Source organism: Chiloscyllium punctatum, chromosome 12, assembly GCF_047496795.1.
Source record: "Chiloscyllium punctatum isolate Juve2018m chromosome 12, sChiPun1.3, whole genome shotgun sequence".
Taxonomy (NCBI): domain Eukaryota; kingdom Metazoa; phylum Chordata; class Chondrichthyes; order Orectolobiformes; family Hemiscylliidae; genus Chiloscyllium; species Chiloscyllium punctatum.
The window spans coordinates 1,348,049-1,365,297 of NC_092750.1; the positions used below are offsets into that span (position 1 = coordinate 1,348,049).

The 17,249-nt window shown below is 46.0% G+C and overlaps 1 protein-coding gene across 3 annotated transcripts in view; it reads right to left on the reverse strand.

Moving 5' to 3' along the window:
* Positions 1–624: 624 nt before the first annotated feature.
* LOC140483544 (G-protein coupled receptor 22-like) overlaps positions 625–17,249 on the reverse strand; it is a 124,940-nt gene continuing 108,315 nt past the window's right edge. For 2 of the 3 annotated variants that reach the window (XM_072581732.1, XM_072581733.1), the window contains exons 2-3: positions 8,890–9,008; positions 625–5,393 (exon numbers count right to left, since the gene is read on the reverse strand). In XM_072581732.1, the coding sequence (XP_072437833.1) occupies positions 4,050–5,351 (1,302 nt within the window). In that variant the 5' untranslated portion in view covers positions 5,352–5,393; positions 8,890–9,008 and the 3' untranslated portion in view covers positions 625–4,049. The remainder of the gene's footprint in view (positions 5,394–8,889; positions 9,009–17,249) is intronic. The other variant, XM_072581734.1, reaches the window with a different exon arrangement.

Sequence of the window (17,249 nt, forward strand, 5' to 3'; positions counted from 1 at the left end):
GATACAAATGGTTAGGAATTGTGTGATATGTTCAGACAGTACATTTGGATCAGCACAGGCTTGGAGGGCCGAAGGGCCTGTTTCTGGGCTGTAAATTTTCTTTGTTCTTGTTTTTAAATTTCTTTTTCTCTTTCACCACCACTAACAGCCTGTTTGTCTTTGACACTAGGTCCCCACATCGTCTGTTCCCCTCACTCCTCCTCTGCCACCATTTTGAACCTTTTCAATTCTGGGAAGAGTCCTCTTAGACTCGGAACATGAACCTGGATTCTCTCAGCCTGGGAGCTGTGGAGTTTCTCCAGCTCTCTCTGCTTCTGAACAGAATTGTTGGCCGGTACTGAGGCTCAGAACAAACATCCAGTAAACTCGAGTGAGAATAATCATTTAATCAGGAGATTGGATAATCAGATGATAAGATTGGAGTGTAATTAAACCATTACAATTGCTGAGAAATACAATATGAACATCCACAGTTACTGAGAAACATCAAACAGACACTTCATACACAACAAACACATCACAACAACTGGGCTTAACACTCAGCATTGAATCGATGATGGAAAACTCCACGGTGCAAGAATTATTTAATCAGTAATTGGGAACAGATTCCAGGAGATAGTTGGTAGTTTCTTTCTAACTGAGAGAGGGACAGTTCAGTTGGGACTGGAGGGCAGTAATGGGGTTGGGGGAAGGGAGGCTGTTTGGGGAGGGGAGTTCCATCTTTCCAGAGCCCTCTCCTCTTGAACAGTTTGTCACTGGGTTTCGGTCAGCATCCATTATTCTGCCTCAATTATTTAACCCCTCCTATTTCAAAACCGAGGGCTCTCTCGATGGTGACACAGGGAAGACAACATGGGGTGTGTTTGGGAAAATGTGAGCTGTTATATTTGACATTGTGGATTGTGACATGTGGAGGGTGACATGTTGAGATTGACATGTGAACCTGAGGGTGTGGCTATGGGGAAGGGGTCCTGGCTGGAGGAGGACGTGACTGGGAATTTGAAGGATAATGGCCAAAAACCCAGAGGCAGTCTGGGAATAATGTGTTTGCTCAAGGCATAGATCTCTCTCTGAATCTGAGCTGAATCATTTGGTGAAAAAGTGAGAGCTGTTAGTCATTCTGTGTTTCTGGTAATTCATCTGTTGCCTCATTCCCTGACTAACTGGATATGGTTGAAGTTGAGTTGAGAATTGGGAGTGGAGTATTAAAAGCTCAGAGATCTTTACAGCACGGCGCGAGCAGTTAGCCCATTAAGAACATGCTGGTCAACATAAGTCTGATTTGACTAATCCTATTTTCCAGCTCCTGACTCATAACTGTGAAGGCAATGATTATGGAAGTGAATATCTAAAAAATGTTACAACAGTTTCTGATTCAACCACTCTTTCAAGTAGTGAGTTCCAAATTGCCACCAAACTCTGGGTGAAAAGCCTTTTCCTCAACTCCCCTGTTAGCCAGAACTTCTTCCCTTCAATCTCTACCTTAGTTATTGACCATTCCTATCCACCCTCTCCATGCCCCTCACAATCTCCTCCCCTCTATCAGGTCTCCATTGGTCCCTGCTGTGCCCAGCTAACCAGGCCATTGATACCCTCCTGCAGCGTACAGATACCCTCCTCACTATATACCCCCACCCTCTGACTGATTTTCATGACGTCTGTGAGTTTCTTCACCATACCCTACATTAATCCACAATCATTAATACACCCACAAATAATAAGGGCCCAGCACCAACCCCATTGGAAACGGATTCCCATTCACAGAGACATCCCACTCCCATCAGCCTCTGCTTCCTGTCTCTCAGCCCATTTTGGATCCAGTGTATCACCTTGTCTTGGATCCCATTGGCTCTCACTTTCTTCACCAGTCTGCCACCAGGGACCTTATCAAAAGCCTCACTCAAGTCCATGTCGACACATCAAATGCAGTGCCCTCATCAACTCTCCTGGTTACCCACCTCCTCAACAAATACAATCAAATTTGTCAAACATCACCTTCTCTTCATGGCTCCACACCGACCCTCCCTGACTCATCCAGGTCTCTCCAAATGCAGACACGTTCTGTCCCTCAGAATTCTTCCTAATAACTTCCCCACCACCAAGGTGAGACTGAATGGCCTGGAATTTCCAGGACTATCCCTTCCTGCCCTGTTTAATCAAGGGACAATGTTGATCCCCCTCCAGCTTTCACACTGAAACTATCCCAATTAATATTTGAGAGTTCAAATCCTTTTCTATCACTGCCTTATTACTATCCCACGTCTCTGAGAAGTGGTTATGAATGTAATCCTCTCCCTCTCCCTGACTGTGCGGGGGGTCTGCAGTACATACTCAATAGTGTATTTGCCCCTTTTCTGTCTTTACTTTTACCCATAAGGCCTCATTTAATGATCCATGCAATGACTTGTCCTCACAGCTCGCATTGGTTCCTTGACCAATATCACATCACACCGCTCCTCCATCTTCTAATCTCCTCTGTACCTCGTCTGAATACCCAGGAATACCACGAAAGTTCAGCTGCCAATCCCTCACATTCCCACATTCCATCTGCCACATTCTTGGCCATTCACTAAGTCTGTCCAAACCCTCCTCAGTGGGAATTGACCCAGAATAAATGGAATTTCAGAAACTGATCAATAATGCATCTCACCAATCATCTCTCCATTTTCCAAGACCACAAAATGGTTTCTGATAAAGATGTGTTCAGTGTTACTCTCACTACCTGCCTGATGCCCACCTCTGCCTGGTATGACCCCTCTGCCCGTATCTCCTTAAACTGCAGGGTGAGCCCATCCTGAAACCCCTCGGTCTGGTCACTGCCCTGAGGTTCCCCCAGCAGCTGCTCCCATCCCAAAACCTGGAGCTGGGGTCGTTCCAGCTGGAGGCAGCTCCTGTATAAGGTCATCCAGACCACCAGGGGCGCCAAGTGCGGGTTCTGCAAATCACAGACCTCAGCTTCCCAGACATACCTGAGCAAAATATAACGTGGACCCTGGCTTTGAGTTGACCCTCACATCTATTTAAACTATTGACCAGAAAGTTCTTATTTTTGTTTATGTCAGACAACTAGCATCACGTAACTGTATCAGATGAAGGAATTTAGTTTGGAAGTTCTCAAACATTAATTGCCGATGTAATGGTTTTGATCTGTACTGATAGTCTTAATTAAACCAATATCCAGTCATACCAAACAAGAGAGAAACAGCCACTTATTGATACTGTTTGAATTGGGGTTTGGAACGTTATAGAACATAGATTTATACAGGACAGAAGAGGCCAATCAGCCCATTGAGTCCACACTGACAAAAGCAACTCTTAGCCTACAACAAAAACATAAATTGCTGGAAAAACTCAGAAGGCAGAGTTAACGTTTGGATCCAGTGACCTTTCTTCAGAACAGTTCTCTATTAACTTTGTTTCTCTCTCCACAGATGGTGCCAGACCTGCTGAGTTTTTTCCAGAAATTTCTGTTTTTGTTTCTAATTTCCAGCATCTGCAGTTCTTTGGTTTTATTTAAACTCTAAATCTACCTTAGTCCCACTTCCCAGCACTAGGCCCATAACCTTACATTTTTTGACATTTCAAATGCTCGCCCAAGTACGTTTTAAAAGTTGTGAGATTCTCCTCCCAGGTAACACATTCCAGACCCCCACCACCTCCAGGGGAGAACAATTTTCCTCAAATGCCCTTAAAACCTCCTGCCCCTGAGAGAGTGAGGTCGTTTGAGTTAGGGTCAGGTGTTGGGGATCTTGTCCCTGACAGATTTGCCTCACAGTATTTGTACATGGGATTTGTTTCCAAAAGCAATAGTCTTAAAATGTTTATCATATTCACAGGCCATGTCACCAACTGGTCCAAAAAGACATTAAAACTGCTCCATACCCAGTGTGGAATTCATTCACTTTCTGTGGGTCAGTTCTATGTTGTATTTTTTTGGACAATTGAACAACTTGTTAAACAATTATTGCACCTCTACTTTTTACAGTTGGTCTGGCATGTTCTTTTTCTGAACAGTCTAAGTCTGTTACAAAGTGATGGGTGATACCGAGTCAATCTTTGGCTGCTTCTGTTAGGCAGCGGTCAGTGGCATCACTGCACTCCAGCTTGAGTTTACGTGACTTTCTGGGATGGACCCAGGAGTTGTGTATGATTGTCCCACTTGGGGCAGGGTCTACCTGCAGAACTGACACCACCCTCTTCTTCATTTTGTTCTTGAGAACTTTCCGGAGTTTCTGCCTGGTGAAGGCATAGAGGAGTGGGTGGAAGATCGTGGAGCCATAAGCCATGACTAGGAAGCAGATCCGGAGCTTCACCAGCCAATCACTGGGCCCCAGGCAGAGAATGAGAAGGTTCACAATGGAAATGGGGGCCCAGCAGATAAGGAAGGTGGAGATGATGATCAGAGACATCCTGAAGACTCGTTTCTGCCGCTCGCGTCGGTCACGATGGCGTTTCACAGCGCGACGCAGGGCGATAATGACTGACACAGAAGCCTGGACACCCAGCGGCATGGGGTTGGGAGTGACCGGAGCTGAGGTCAGCCTCTTGGTCTCGTACTGGCTGCTGAGGGAGCTTCCTGACTTCATCTTCTTCTTCTTGCTTTTGCGTTTGCGTTTTTGACTGCGTGTGAAGTGGGATCCAATGCGGATGTTGAGGGCCTGGAGAATCCTGGTGTAGGTGACCAACATGACAACGACGGCCACAAAGAAGCAGGGGATCTGGATAAAGAGGTGGTAATACATGCCCAGCTCCTTGTGGTACTCATTGACACTGACACAGAGCAGTGTCCGGTTTTGCCAGGCCGTGCTATGCAGTGGGTCCCTGAAAAATTCTACCTCAATGAAAGGGACAAAAAACACCATCAGTGACACGATCCAGACTGAGGTCAACAGGAGGATCGTCCGACTGGGTGTCAGGACACGATTGGCTGGTTTGACAGAAATGTCGTACCTGTCCAGGCTGATGACCAGGACGTTGACCGCGGTGGCGATACTGGTAAAGGTGACACAGGCTTCATGGAAGCAACAGATCAGAGCCACATTTCTCTCCAGAGGAATGAGAACAATGACAATGGTGAATGGGACACACACCAGGCAGATGATAATGTCCAGTACGTGGAGGTTCATGGTAACGATATTGCTGACAGAATCCACCAGGTTTGACTGGATACAGTACAGAATGAGAACAGTGAGGTTACTGCTGAAGCCCAGGACAATCTCCAACATGAGGAAACTGGTCAGCGAAACCTGGAAGCTCATTGGGTATGAGACGTACCAGCCCTCGTTCAAAGCAGAACCATCCGTGGTCTCCAGAACGGTTTCATAATTATCCAATTCCATGGTTACGTCCATCCTGGGATATCAGCATAGTCCCAGAAATTGCTCTTGTTTCACCTGAAACAGACAAGAAACAAAAATCTAACTTCAACTACAACAGTTCAACTTCCATTTCCCTCATTGACTGTTTCATTAACACTAGGTGTCCGAAGATGTGCAGGTTCAGTTGGATTGGCCACAGAAAATTGTGCAGGCTAGGTGCAGGTTTACAGGGATAGGGCAGGGGGATGGGTCTGGGTGGGCTGCTGTTTGGAGGGTCAGTGTGGATTCAGTGGGCTGAATGGTCTCTTTCCACATTGTAGGAATTCTATGACAGTTAGCAAGTTTTGAGAAGATTTGTAGCTCAGCTCGGGTTCATTTACCACCCCCTGAGAAAAAGAACAAGAAATGACATCACCATAGGAAATGACATCAACACAGGAAATTACATCGCCAACCTAAGGAAACCTAAATATATAAATAGAAAGCAGGAAACACCAGCAGTGCTTCGTCCGGAGGCTCACTGAACATATTACCGAGTATGGTGATGAAACATCTGAAAATGAACCTTCCAGCTGAGCAAGCAAACCTACATCCCAATTTGATGACAGTGTTAATATCTGGATTTGGAGATGCCGGTGTTGGACTGGGATGTACAAAGTTAAAAATCACACAACACCAGGTTATAGTCCAACAGGTTTAATTGGAAACACTAGCTTTCGGAGCGACGCTCCTTCATCAGGTGATGGTCAGAGAGCATTGCTCCAAAAGCTAGTGTGCTTCCAATTAAACCTGTTGGACTATAACCTGGTGTTGTGTGATTTTTAACTTAATATCTGGACATAGGGTAGAATATAAAACTGGCAATATCAGACGGTTTGCTCCCCTGATTCAGTCTCATCGAATTTGATAAACCAGAATGGTTTGGTGGCTGGAGCAGGAGTGGGAGGTACTATCCCACTGATTTTTTGCCCCTCCCTCTGTCAGCATCCAAGTCCACCCACCCTGCTGACCCATCCTCCCACTAACCCTGGCTGAGGACTGCAGATGGCAGCTGAGGGTCACTCCATAGTGTTTACTCTCTGAGTATGAGGCTGGTTTGAACGGGGGAGGGCGAGATGCCAAGTAACTGAAAGCAAATTAGACATAGTCCAGTCTAGGTTTCCTCAGATGTATACGAAAGCAAACTGCTGTGGACACAGGAAATCTCAACCAAAAACACAAAATGTTGGAAACGTTCAGGAGGTTGTGTGTAGCATCTGGGGAGGGAGAAGCAGAGTTAATGTTTCAGGCCAACGAGCCTTCAGCAGAAGGATTCTGGAAGGTTAAAGTGAGAGGACAGAATGCATAAACTCAACGGGTAATCCTTCACATGACAATAAAGCAAACTCATTCATTCATTCATTCAAGATTAAGGATTAATCTGACTGAACTGTATGGCCTGAGTAAATAGGTTCAGAGAGTCAAGATAGAGAAACTATTCCTCACAGGAAGAATAAGCTTCAAATTTAAACCTCAACTCTCTCTCTCTCTCTCTCTCTCGATGTCTCTGTCTGTCTGTCTCTCTTTCTCTCTTGTAGAGTCATAGGGTCATAGAGATGTACAGCACAAGAGCAGACCCTTCAGTCTAACCTGTCCACGGTGACCAGATATCCCAACCCCAATCTAGTCCCACCTGTCAGCACCCACCCCATATCCCTCCAAACCCTTCCTATTCATATACCCATCCAAATGCCTCTTAAATATTGCAATTGTACCAGCCTCCACCACATCCTCTGGCAGCTCATTCCATTCACGTACCACCCTCTGTGTGAAAAGGTTGCCCCTTAGATCTCTTTTATATCTTTCCCCTCTCACCTTAAACCTATGCCCTCTAGTTCTGGACTCCCCGACCCCAGGGAAAAGACCATGTCTACTAACCCTATCCATGCCCCTCATAATTTTATAAACCTCTATAAGGTCACCCCTCACCCTCCGACGCTCCAGGGAAAACAGCCCCAGCCTGTTCAGCCTCTCCCTGTAGCTCAGATCCTCCAACCCTGGCAACATCCTTGTAAATCTCTTCTGAACCCTTTCAGGTTCCACAACATCTTTCTGATAGGAAGGAGACCAGAATTGCACGCAATATTCCAACAGTGGCCTAACCAATGTCCTGTACAGCCACAACATGACCTCCCAACTCCTGTACTCAATACTCTGACCAATAAAGGAAAGCATACCAAACACCTTCTTCACTATCCTATCTACCTGCTACTCCACTTTCAAGGAGCTATGAACTTGCACTCCAAGGTCTCTTTGTTCAGCAACACTCCCTATGACCTTACCATTAAGTGTATAAGTCCTGCTAAGATTTGCTTTCCCAAAATGCAGCACCTCGCATTTATCTGAATTAAACTCCATCTGCCACTTCTCAGCCCATTGCTCCATCTGGTCAAGATCCTGTAGTAACCTGAGATAACGTTTTTTGCTGTCTACTACACCTACAATTTTAATGTCATCTGCAAACTTATTAACTGTACCTCTTATGCTCGCATCCAAATCATTTATGTAAATGACAAAAAGTAGAGGACCCAGCACCGATCCTTGTGGCACTCCACTGGTCACAGGCCTCCAGTCTGAAAAACAACCCTCCACCACCACCCTCTGTCTTCTACCTTTGAGCCAGTTCTGTATCCAAAGGCTAGTTCTCCCTCTATTCCATGAGATCTAACCTTGCTAATCAGTCTCCCATGGGGAACCTTGTCGAATGCCTTACGGAAGTCCATATAGATCACATCTACTGCTCTGCCCTCATCAATCCTCTTTGTTACTTCTTCAAAAAACTCAATCAAGTTTGTGAGACATGATTTCCCACACACAAAGCCATGTTGACTATCCCTAATCAGTCCTTACCTTTCCAAATACATGTACATCCTGTCCCTCAGGATTCCCTCCAACAACTTGCCCACCACCGAGGTCAGGCTCACCGGTCTATAGTTCCCTGGCTTGTCTTTACCGCCCTTCTTAAACAGTGGCACCACGTTTGCCAACCTCCAGTCTTCCGGCACCTTACCTGTGACTATCAATGATACAAATATCTCAGTAAGAGGCCCAGCAATCACTTCCCTAGCTTCCCACAGAGTTCTCGGGTACACCTGACCAGGTCCTGGGGATTTATCCACTTTTATATGTTTCAGGACATCTAGCACTTCCTCCTCTGTAATACGGACATTTTGCAAGATGTCGCTATCTATTTCCCCACATCCTGTCTCTCTCTCTCACTCTCTTCCCCCAAAGGCTGTTGATTCTGATGATCAGCTGAAAATATGAAAACTGGGATTGTAGATCTTTGGTGGTTGAAGGGAATAAAGAGGTGGAATTCCTGGTCAGACATGATCAATCGCAATGACAGAATGAGTGTGTGGGCAGATTGGTCTCCTCCTGTTCCTGTATTTTGAAGTTACCAATTCCCAATCTGTCAGAGGAAATGGATCCTGCGATGGATTTAAGGGCTGAATTTAAAATGACATAAATCCAACTCGAATTGTATCAAATTCACTAAATGTCCTTTAGGGAAAGAAACTGCCATCCTTACCTGGTCTTCTCTGGTCTACATGTGACTCCAGACCCACAGTGATGTGGTTGGCTCTTAACCACCCTCTGAGCAATTAGGGATGGGCAATAAATGCTGCCCTAGCCAGCGATGCCCTCAATCTGTGAATGAATAAAAAACATTTATCGGGAGGTTCCCCAGGAAGAGGCGATGAAACGGGGAAGCAGCACGTGATGCTGGGTTTTCCCAATAAATAAAATTGGCCAAATCTCTTTTCCTCTGCTAGAGTTTTGAAAACTCCCACCATTGGACAGTCTCTCAATTCAATGTTCACACATTCCCTGGACACATGCACACAATGGTGGCTGCGGTTAGCACTGCTGCCTCACAGCACCAGGGTCCCAGGTTCAATTCCCGCCTCAGGCAACTGTCTGTGTGGAATTTGCACATTCTCCCCGTGTCTGTGTGGGTTTGCTCTGGTTTCCTCCCATAGTCCAAAAATGTGCAGGTTAGGTGAATTGGCCATGCTAAATTGCCCATAGTGTTAGGTGAAGGGGTAGAGTGTGGGGGAATGAGTTTGGGTGGGTTGCACTTCGGAGGGTTGGTGTGGACTTGTTGGGCCGAAGGGCCTGTTTCCACACTGTAAGTAATCTAATCTAATCTAACTTCAAGCTTGATTCAAAGTCACCACTTCCCAGTCAGAGCGAGAGGCTGAGCCACTCCACCTTTCACAACAAATACTGAAAGGTTCACTGATGTATAAATGCTGCAGGAAAATGTCCCAAAGTATTTCATCGGAGCAAATATCAAAGAAAAATTGACACTGGCCACACAGGGAGATATTCGAGAGGAGGTGATCTTCGTTAATAAAGTCAGTTTTAAGGAGTATCTTACAGATAGAGAAACAGAGAGAGAGATGGAGAGGTTTAGGAAGAGAATTTCAGAGGTCAGGGCTCAGGCACTAATGGTGGAGTGATGGCAACTGGGCAAGAGGCTGGAATCGGGGGAATGCAGTGATCTCTGGGGCAGGAGGAGGTGTCAGGGACAGGGCAGGTAGAGACCATGGATGCTTTTGAATACAGGAACAAGAATTTTAAAATCAAGGAATTGCTGAACCTGGAGTGAATGGGTCCCAGTGAGCACAGGGACAACATGATGGTCTGTTTAACATCCCTCCTACTGTTTATAAACTGGCAGCACACTGTGTTTGTGAGAAATACTGCACACCTACATCTGCACATTTAAAAACCAGGCAATGTTCCCAACTCTCAATGCAGTGGGTGTCCTGTCGATGTTATACCCTCCCACTGAGATCTGGAATATGAGATAAAAGCACATGGGATTAATCAGTCCCTCAATCAGTCCAATTGGGTTCATCAGTCCCCCAGTCAGCCCCCCAGTCAGTCCAATTGGGTTAATCAGTCCCCCAGTCAGTCCCCCAGTCAGTCCAATTGGGTTCATCAGTCCCCCAATCAGTCCCCCAGTCAGTCCAATTGGGTTAATCAGTCCCCCAGTCAGCCCCCCAGTCAGTCCAATTGGGTTAATCAGTCCCCTAGTCAGCCCCCCAGTCAGTCCCCCAGTCAGTCCCCCAATCAGCCCCCCAGTCAGTCCCCCAGTCAGTCCCCCAATCAGCCCCCCAGTCAGTCCCCCAATCAGTCCAATTGGGTTCATCAGTCCCCCAGTCAGTCCCCCAGTCAGTCCAATTGGGTTAATCAGTCCAATTCCATTTCAATCCTGAAACCTGCAAAAACAAACCCTATCATCCACGGAGGCAGGTTCTGGGTTTTGCTACCCTCTGACATTACCCTGAATGGCCCAGCCTCTATCTGAGGCTTGTGCTCCTTGTCTGGACTCTCACCCCCATCAGAAGAGGGAGTGCAACTCAATCTATTGGCATTGATCCTTTTAACATTTAAACCTCCATTAAATCTTTATCTGACGTTGCAGAACAGGTGAGGCAATGAAACAAGTTTATGGAACATCAGCCTGTTCTGTTGGGCACTTTACCAAATCCAGATTATAGAATCATAGAATCCCTACAGTGTGGAAACAGGCCCTTCAGCCCAACCAGTCCACACCCGACCATCCAAAGAGTAACCCACCCAGACCCATTCCACTACTCTATTACTGTACATGTATCCCTGACTAATGCACCTAACCTACATATTCCTGAACACTACGGGCAATTTAGCACAGTCAATCCACCTAACCTGCACATTTTTGGATTGTGGGAGGAAACCCACGCAGACACACACACACACACTCCTATAGACCCATACACTCACGCAAATCCTCTCTCAAACACAAACTCTCTCTCATACGCTCACACATACACTCCCACACTCACGAACACACGCACCCTCTCAGACTTATACCCCTGTACACTTACACTTACACAAATACACGGTACACACACACACACACACACACACACACACACCTTCAATACATTATCTGGGCCAAAATGGCACCTATTGTGAAAGTTCACTTGAGAATGTAACTTTAAGAAAGTTCTGGGATTTACAAATGAAAGAACTGAAACCATCATTCTAAAAGATGAGAGACTTAACAAAAAAATCCAGGTCTTTTCCAATTTATAATTTCAGTTACATCACACTGTAAACTTTTGCTATAAATTCTGCATCCTATGATCTTTTACTCTGCAACCACCTGCTGAAGGAGCAGTGCTCTGAAAGCTAGTGCTTCCAAATAAACCTGTTGGACTATAACCTGGTGTTGGGGGATTGTTAACTTTGTCCATCCCAGTCCAACACCGGCATCTCCAAATCTGGGAATGCTGTTTGTTTCACTCCCTCAGATTCATCGAGTTCAGTCTGATACGATCAGCTTCCAACAGCTGTAACCAAGGGAGTTACAACACAGCACTGACCCTTTCATTGCTCAACAGAACTTGCTGTTCAGTGGAAACATCTGTTTCTCGATCGTCCCTGAGCACCATTCAGTCATAGCTCAAAGACCATTGACAATATAACTGCATAATTGTCAGAAAAGGTTGCTGTTTATTTGAAGAGAATAATTCCCAACAAATCAGTCTCTTCATCACTTCAGTCTTTCACCAACAGACTTAAACATATAGTTAAACAGTGCCCTTTGGCAACGCCCTCTGGCAGTGCCCTCTGGCAGCGCTGGGACCATCACGCGGGTGTCACTGGGCTGGGCAGAGGGAGGGTGGGGGATGTGGAGAAACAGACAGGACTCACAGTGCATTCTGACTGTGATTGGAAAAGGTTGTGAGGTAATCGGCAAAGTGTGGTGGTGCTCAGCTTGGGGTCTGTGTTCTTGGACAGAGCTCCTACACAATGACGGTCAAACTGGACCATCTCCCAACCAGGCTGGGTCCCTGACTCAATGTTAACCTCACAGCACTGCCCAAGAGTGTTAATGCACAGACATGGAAAGTATCAACCAACTGATCCTCTACAGAAGAGAGCTTTGACAATCCGATTATTTTCTAAGGGAGGGAGGAAACTATTTCCACCCAATATTTTGAGGTTAGTACATCTCTTCAAAGAGAAATGTTTCCTGAATTCAATGGCTCTGTGAATTTATTACAACATCCACATCTTTACAGGGTATTTGGCAAAGGAAGGTAGAGACTGAATAATCCAAATCTCCATGTCACTGATCACAGCACAGTTCCACATTCCTATTTCTCTCTAATTTCCAACATGCTGTCAACTCATGGTCCCCTCCTCATCTCCCCCATGGGCTCCTTCCCAAAACTAGCCTTACCCCAAAATCCTCGATGGTGTTTCCTGTCACTGTAACTGCTTCACCAACCATTCCCAGATCCTTATTCACCCTGCAAACTTCGGAAGGGTGACCACACACTCCATCTCCAATTGGGTTTTTTCATCATTTCTGGGACATATATATCGCTGGCTGGGCCAGGATCTGTTACTTGTCTCTGACTACTCCTTGAAAAGGTGGCGGTGACCTGCTTTCTTGAACCGCTGTGGTCCATGTGCTGCAGGCCCTTATGGAAGTGTTGTCTCAGGAGCTGTGGTGAATTTCTGCAGCGCATCTTGTAGCTAGTGCACACTGCTGCTACTGAGTGTCAGTGGTGGAGGGAGTGAATGCTTGTGGATGTGGTATCAATTAAGTGGGTCCTGGATGGTGTCAAGCTTCTTGAGTGTTGTTGGAGCTGCCCCCATCCTTGCAATGGAAGAGTATTCTATCACCCTCCTGACTTGTGCCTTGGAGATTGTGGACAGGCTTTGGGGAGTCAAGAAGTGATAATGCTAACGCTGATGCTCTTCAGGAGGGTTTAACCTAATTCAACAGGAGGATGGAAACCTGAATTGTAGCTCCAGTGTACAGGAGGTGGAGAGTATTGAGGTCATAACTAAGGTTGCAAGATCACAAGAGTGTACTGGTAGTAGGAAGTTGGTTTGAAGTGTGTCTACTTCAACACCAGGAGCATCCAGAATAAGGTGGATGAACTTGCAGCATGGGTTGGTACCTGGGACTTCGATGTTGTGGCCATTTCAGAGACAAGGATAGAGCAGGAACAGGAATGGTTGTTGCAGGTTCCAGGATTTTGCTGTTTCAGTAAGAACAGAGAAGATGGTAAAAGAGGGGGAGGTGTGGCATTGTTGGTCAAGGACAGTATTACAGTTGCAGAAAGGATGTTTCGGGACTTGTCAACTGAGGTAGTATGGGCTGAGGTTAGAAACAGGAAAGGAGAGGTCACCCTGTTGGGAGTCTTCTATAGACCTCCAAATAGTTCCAGAGATGTAGAGGAAAGGATAGCAAAGATGATTCTTGATAGGAGTGAGAGAGACAGGGTAGTTGTCATGGGGCACTTTAACTCCCCAATATTGACTGGGAATACTATAGTTCAAGTACTTTAGATGGGTCAGTTTCTGTCCAATGTGTGCAGGAGGGTTTTCTGACACAGTATGTAGACAGGCCAACAAGGGGCAAGGCCACATTGGATTTAGTACTGGGGAATGAACCCGGCCAGGTGTTAGACTTGGAGGTAGGTGAGCACTTTGGTGATAGTGACCACAATTCGGTTATGTTTACTTTAGTGATGGAAAGGGATAGGTATATAATGCAGGGCAAGAGTTACAGCTGGGGGAAAGGCAATTATGATGTGATTAGGCAAGATTTAGGAAGCATAGGATGGGGAAGGAAACTGCAGGGGATGGGCACATTAGAAATGTGGAGCTTGTTCAAGGAACAGCTATTGCAGGTCCTTGATAAGTATGTACCGGTCAGACAGGGAGGGAGCTGTCGAGTGTGGGAGCCATGGTTTACTAAAGAAGCTGAATCTTTTGTCAAGTGGAAGAAGGCAACTGATGTTAGGATGAAGATGTGAAGGCTCAGTTTGGGCACTTGAGAGTTACAAATTAGCGGCACAGTGGCACAGTGGTTAGCACTGCTGCCTCACAGCGCCAGGGACCCGGGTTCAATTCCCGCCTCAGGCAACTCTCTGTGTGGAGTTTGCACATTCTCCCCGTGTCTGCGTGGGTTTCCTTCGGGTGCTCCGGTTTCCTCCCACACTCCAAAGATGTGCAGGTCAGGTGAATTGTCCATGCTAAATTGCCCGTAGTGTTAGGTAAGGGGTAGATGTAGGGGTATGGGTGGGTTGCGCTTCGGCGGGGCGGTGTGGACTTGTTGGGCCGAAGGGGCTGTTTCCACACTGTAAGTAATCTAAATCTAACCTAATCTTGGAAAGACCTAAAGAGAGAGCTAAGGAGAGCCAGGAGGGGACATGAGAAGTCATTGGCAGATAGGTCAAGGAAAACCCTCAAGCTTTCTGTAGGTATACCTGGAATAAAAGAATGACTGACCAGAGTAAGATTAGGGCCAATAAAGGATAGTAGTAGGAAGTTTTGCATGGAGTCCTAGGAGATTGGGGAAGCACTAAATGAATATTTTTCATCAGTATTCACACTAGAAAAAGACAATCTTGTCAAGGAGAATACTGAGATACAGGCTACAGGATGGGATTGAGGTGCATAAGGAGGAGGTGTTAGCAATTATGGAAAGTGTGAAAATAAATAAATCTCCTGGGCCAGATGAGATTTCTCCTCGGATTCTGTGGGAAGCCTTTGCCTTTGGTTTGATCTTTACGTCATCATTGTCTAAAGGAATAGTGCCAGAGACCGGAGGACAGCAAATGTCCCCTTGTCCAAGACGGGGAGTAGAGACAACCCTGGTAATGATAGACCAGTGAGCCTTACTTCAGTTGTGGGTAAAGTATTGGAAAGGGTTATAAGAGATAGGATTTATCATCATCTGGAGAGGAATGAGTTGATTAGGGATAGTCAGCACGGTTTTGTGAAGGGTAGGTTATGCCTCACAAACCTTATTAAGTTCTTTGAGAAGGTGACCAAACCGGTGGATGAGGGTAAAGCAGTTGATGTGGTGGATATGAATTACAGTAAGGTGTTCAATAAGGTTCCCCATGGTAGGCTGTTGTACAAAATACAGAGGCATGGGATTGAGGGTGATTTAGCTGTTTAGATCAGACATTGGCTAGCTGAAAGAAGACAGAGGGTGGTGGTTGTTGCGAAATGTTCATCCTGGAGTTCAGTTACTAGTGGGGTACCACAAGGATCTGTTTTGGGGCCACTGCTGTTTGTCATTTTTATAAATGACTTGGATGAAGGTGTTGAAGGATGAGTTAGTAAATTTGCGGATGACTGTAAGGTCGGTGGAGTTGTGGATAGTGTTGAAGGATGTTGTAGGTTACAGAGGGACATGGATAAGCTGCAGAACTGGGCTGAGAGGTGGCAAATGGAGTTTAATGCAGAAAAATGTGAGGTGATTCACTTTGGAAGGAGTAACAGGAATGCAGAGTACTGGGCTAATGGTAAGATTCTTGGTCATGTAGATGAGCAGAGAGACCTTGGTGTCCATGTACACAGATCCCTGAAAGTTGCCACCCAGGGTTGATAGTTGAAAAGTGTGGTGCTGGAAAAGCACAGCATCCGAGGAGCAGGAGAATCAACGTTTCGGGCATAAGCCCTTCTTCAGGAATGAGGGTTGACAGGATTGTTAAGAAGGCATACGGTGTATTAGCTTTTATTGATAGAGGGATTGAGCTTTGGAGACACAAGGTCATGCTGCAGCTGTACAAAACTCTGGTGCGGCCGCACTTGGAGTATTGTGTACAGTTCTGGTCACTGCATTATAGGAAGGATGTGGAAGCTTTGGAAAGGGTTCAGAGGAGATTTACCAGGATGTTCCCTGCTATGAAGGGAAGGTGTTACGAGGAAACGCTGAGGGACTTGAGGCTGTTTTCGTAAAAGTGAAGAAGGCTAAGAGGTAACTTAATTGTGAAATATAAGATAATCAGAGGGTTAGATAGGGGGGACAGGGAGAGCCTTTTTCCTCGGATGGTGCTGTCTAGCACGAGGGGACATAGCTTTAAATTGAGGGGTGATAGATATAGGAGAGATGTCAGAGGCAGGTTCTTCACTCAGAGAGTCGTAGGGGTGTGGAACGCACTGCCTACAACAGTAATAGACTCACCAGCTGGTCATTGGACAGGCATATGGACAAGAATGGAATAGTGTAGGATAGATGGGCTTCAGATTGGTTCCACAGGTCGGCACAACTTCGAGGACTGAAGGGCCTGCACTGCGCTGTAATGTTCTATGCTCCATGTTGACCAAAATGTCCATCCACATTCACCCCATTTCCCTGCACTCGGCCCATATCTTTCTAACCCTTTCCTAACCATGTATTTGTCTAAATGCCCTTTAAATGTTGTTGATGAACCCGCCTCAACCACTTCCGCTGGCAGCTCATTCCATATGCGAACCACCCTCTGGGTAAAAACATTGCCCCTCAGGTTCCCTTTTATTCTTTCCCCTCTCACCTTAAACTGATGCCCTCTAGTCCTCAATTCACCACCCTGGGGAAAAAGACTGAGTGCATTCACCCTACCCATGCTTCTCTTGATCTTACACACCTCTATAAGGTCCCCTTCAGTCTTCTACACTCGAAAGAAAAAGGTCTTAGCTTGTCAAACCTCTCCCTATAACTCAGACCATTGCATCCTGGCAACATCCTTGTAAATTTCTTCTGCACTCTCTTTCCAGTTTAATAACATCCTTCCTATAACAAAGTGACTAAAACTGAACACAATACTCCAAGTGCAGCCTCACCAACATCCTGTACAACTGCAACATAACGTCCCAACCTCGATACTCAATGTCCTGACTGATGAAGGCCAGTGTGCCAAAAACCTCCTTCACTGCCCTGGATATTTCGCTGCCAGTCCTGATCCCCTTGCAGTCACAATTCTGTGATGCCCCCCATGTCATACCTGACAACTTTGATTTGTGTCACAAATTCATTTATCTATTCCATTAACTGGGTACATTCGGATATAACACCTTCAATCCTGGATTGACTGTCTCTCT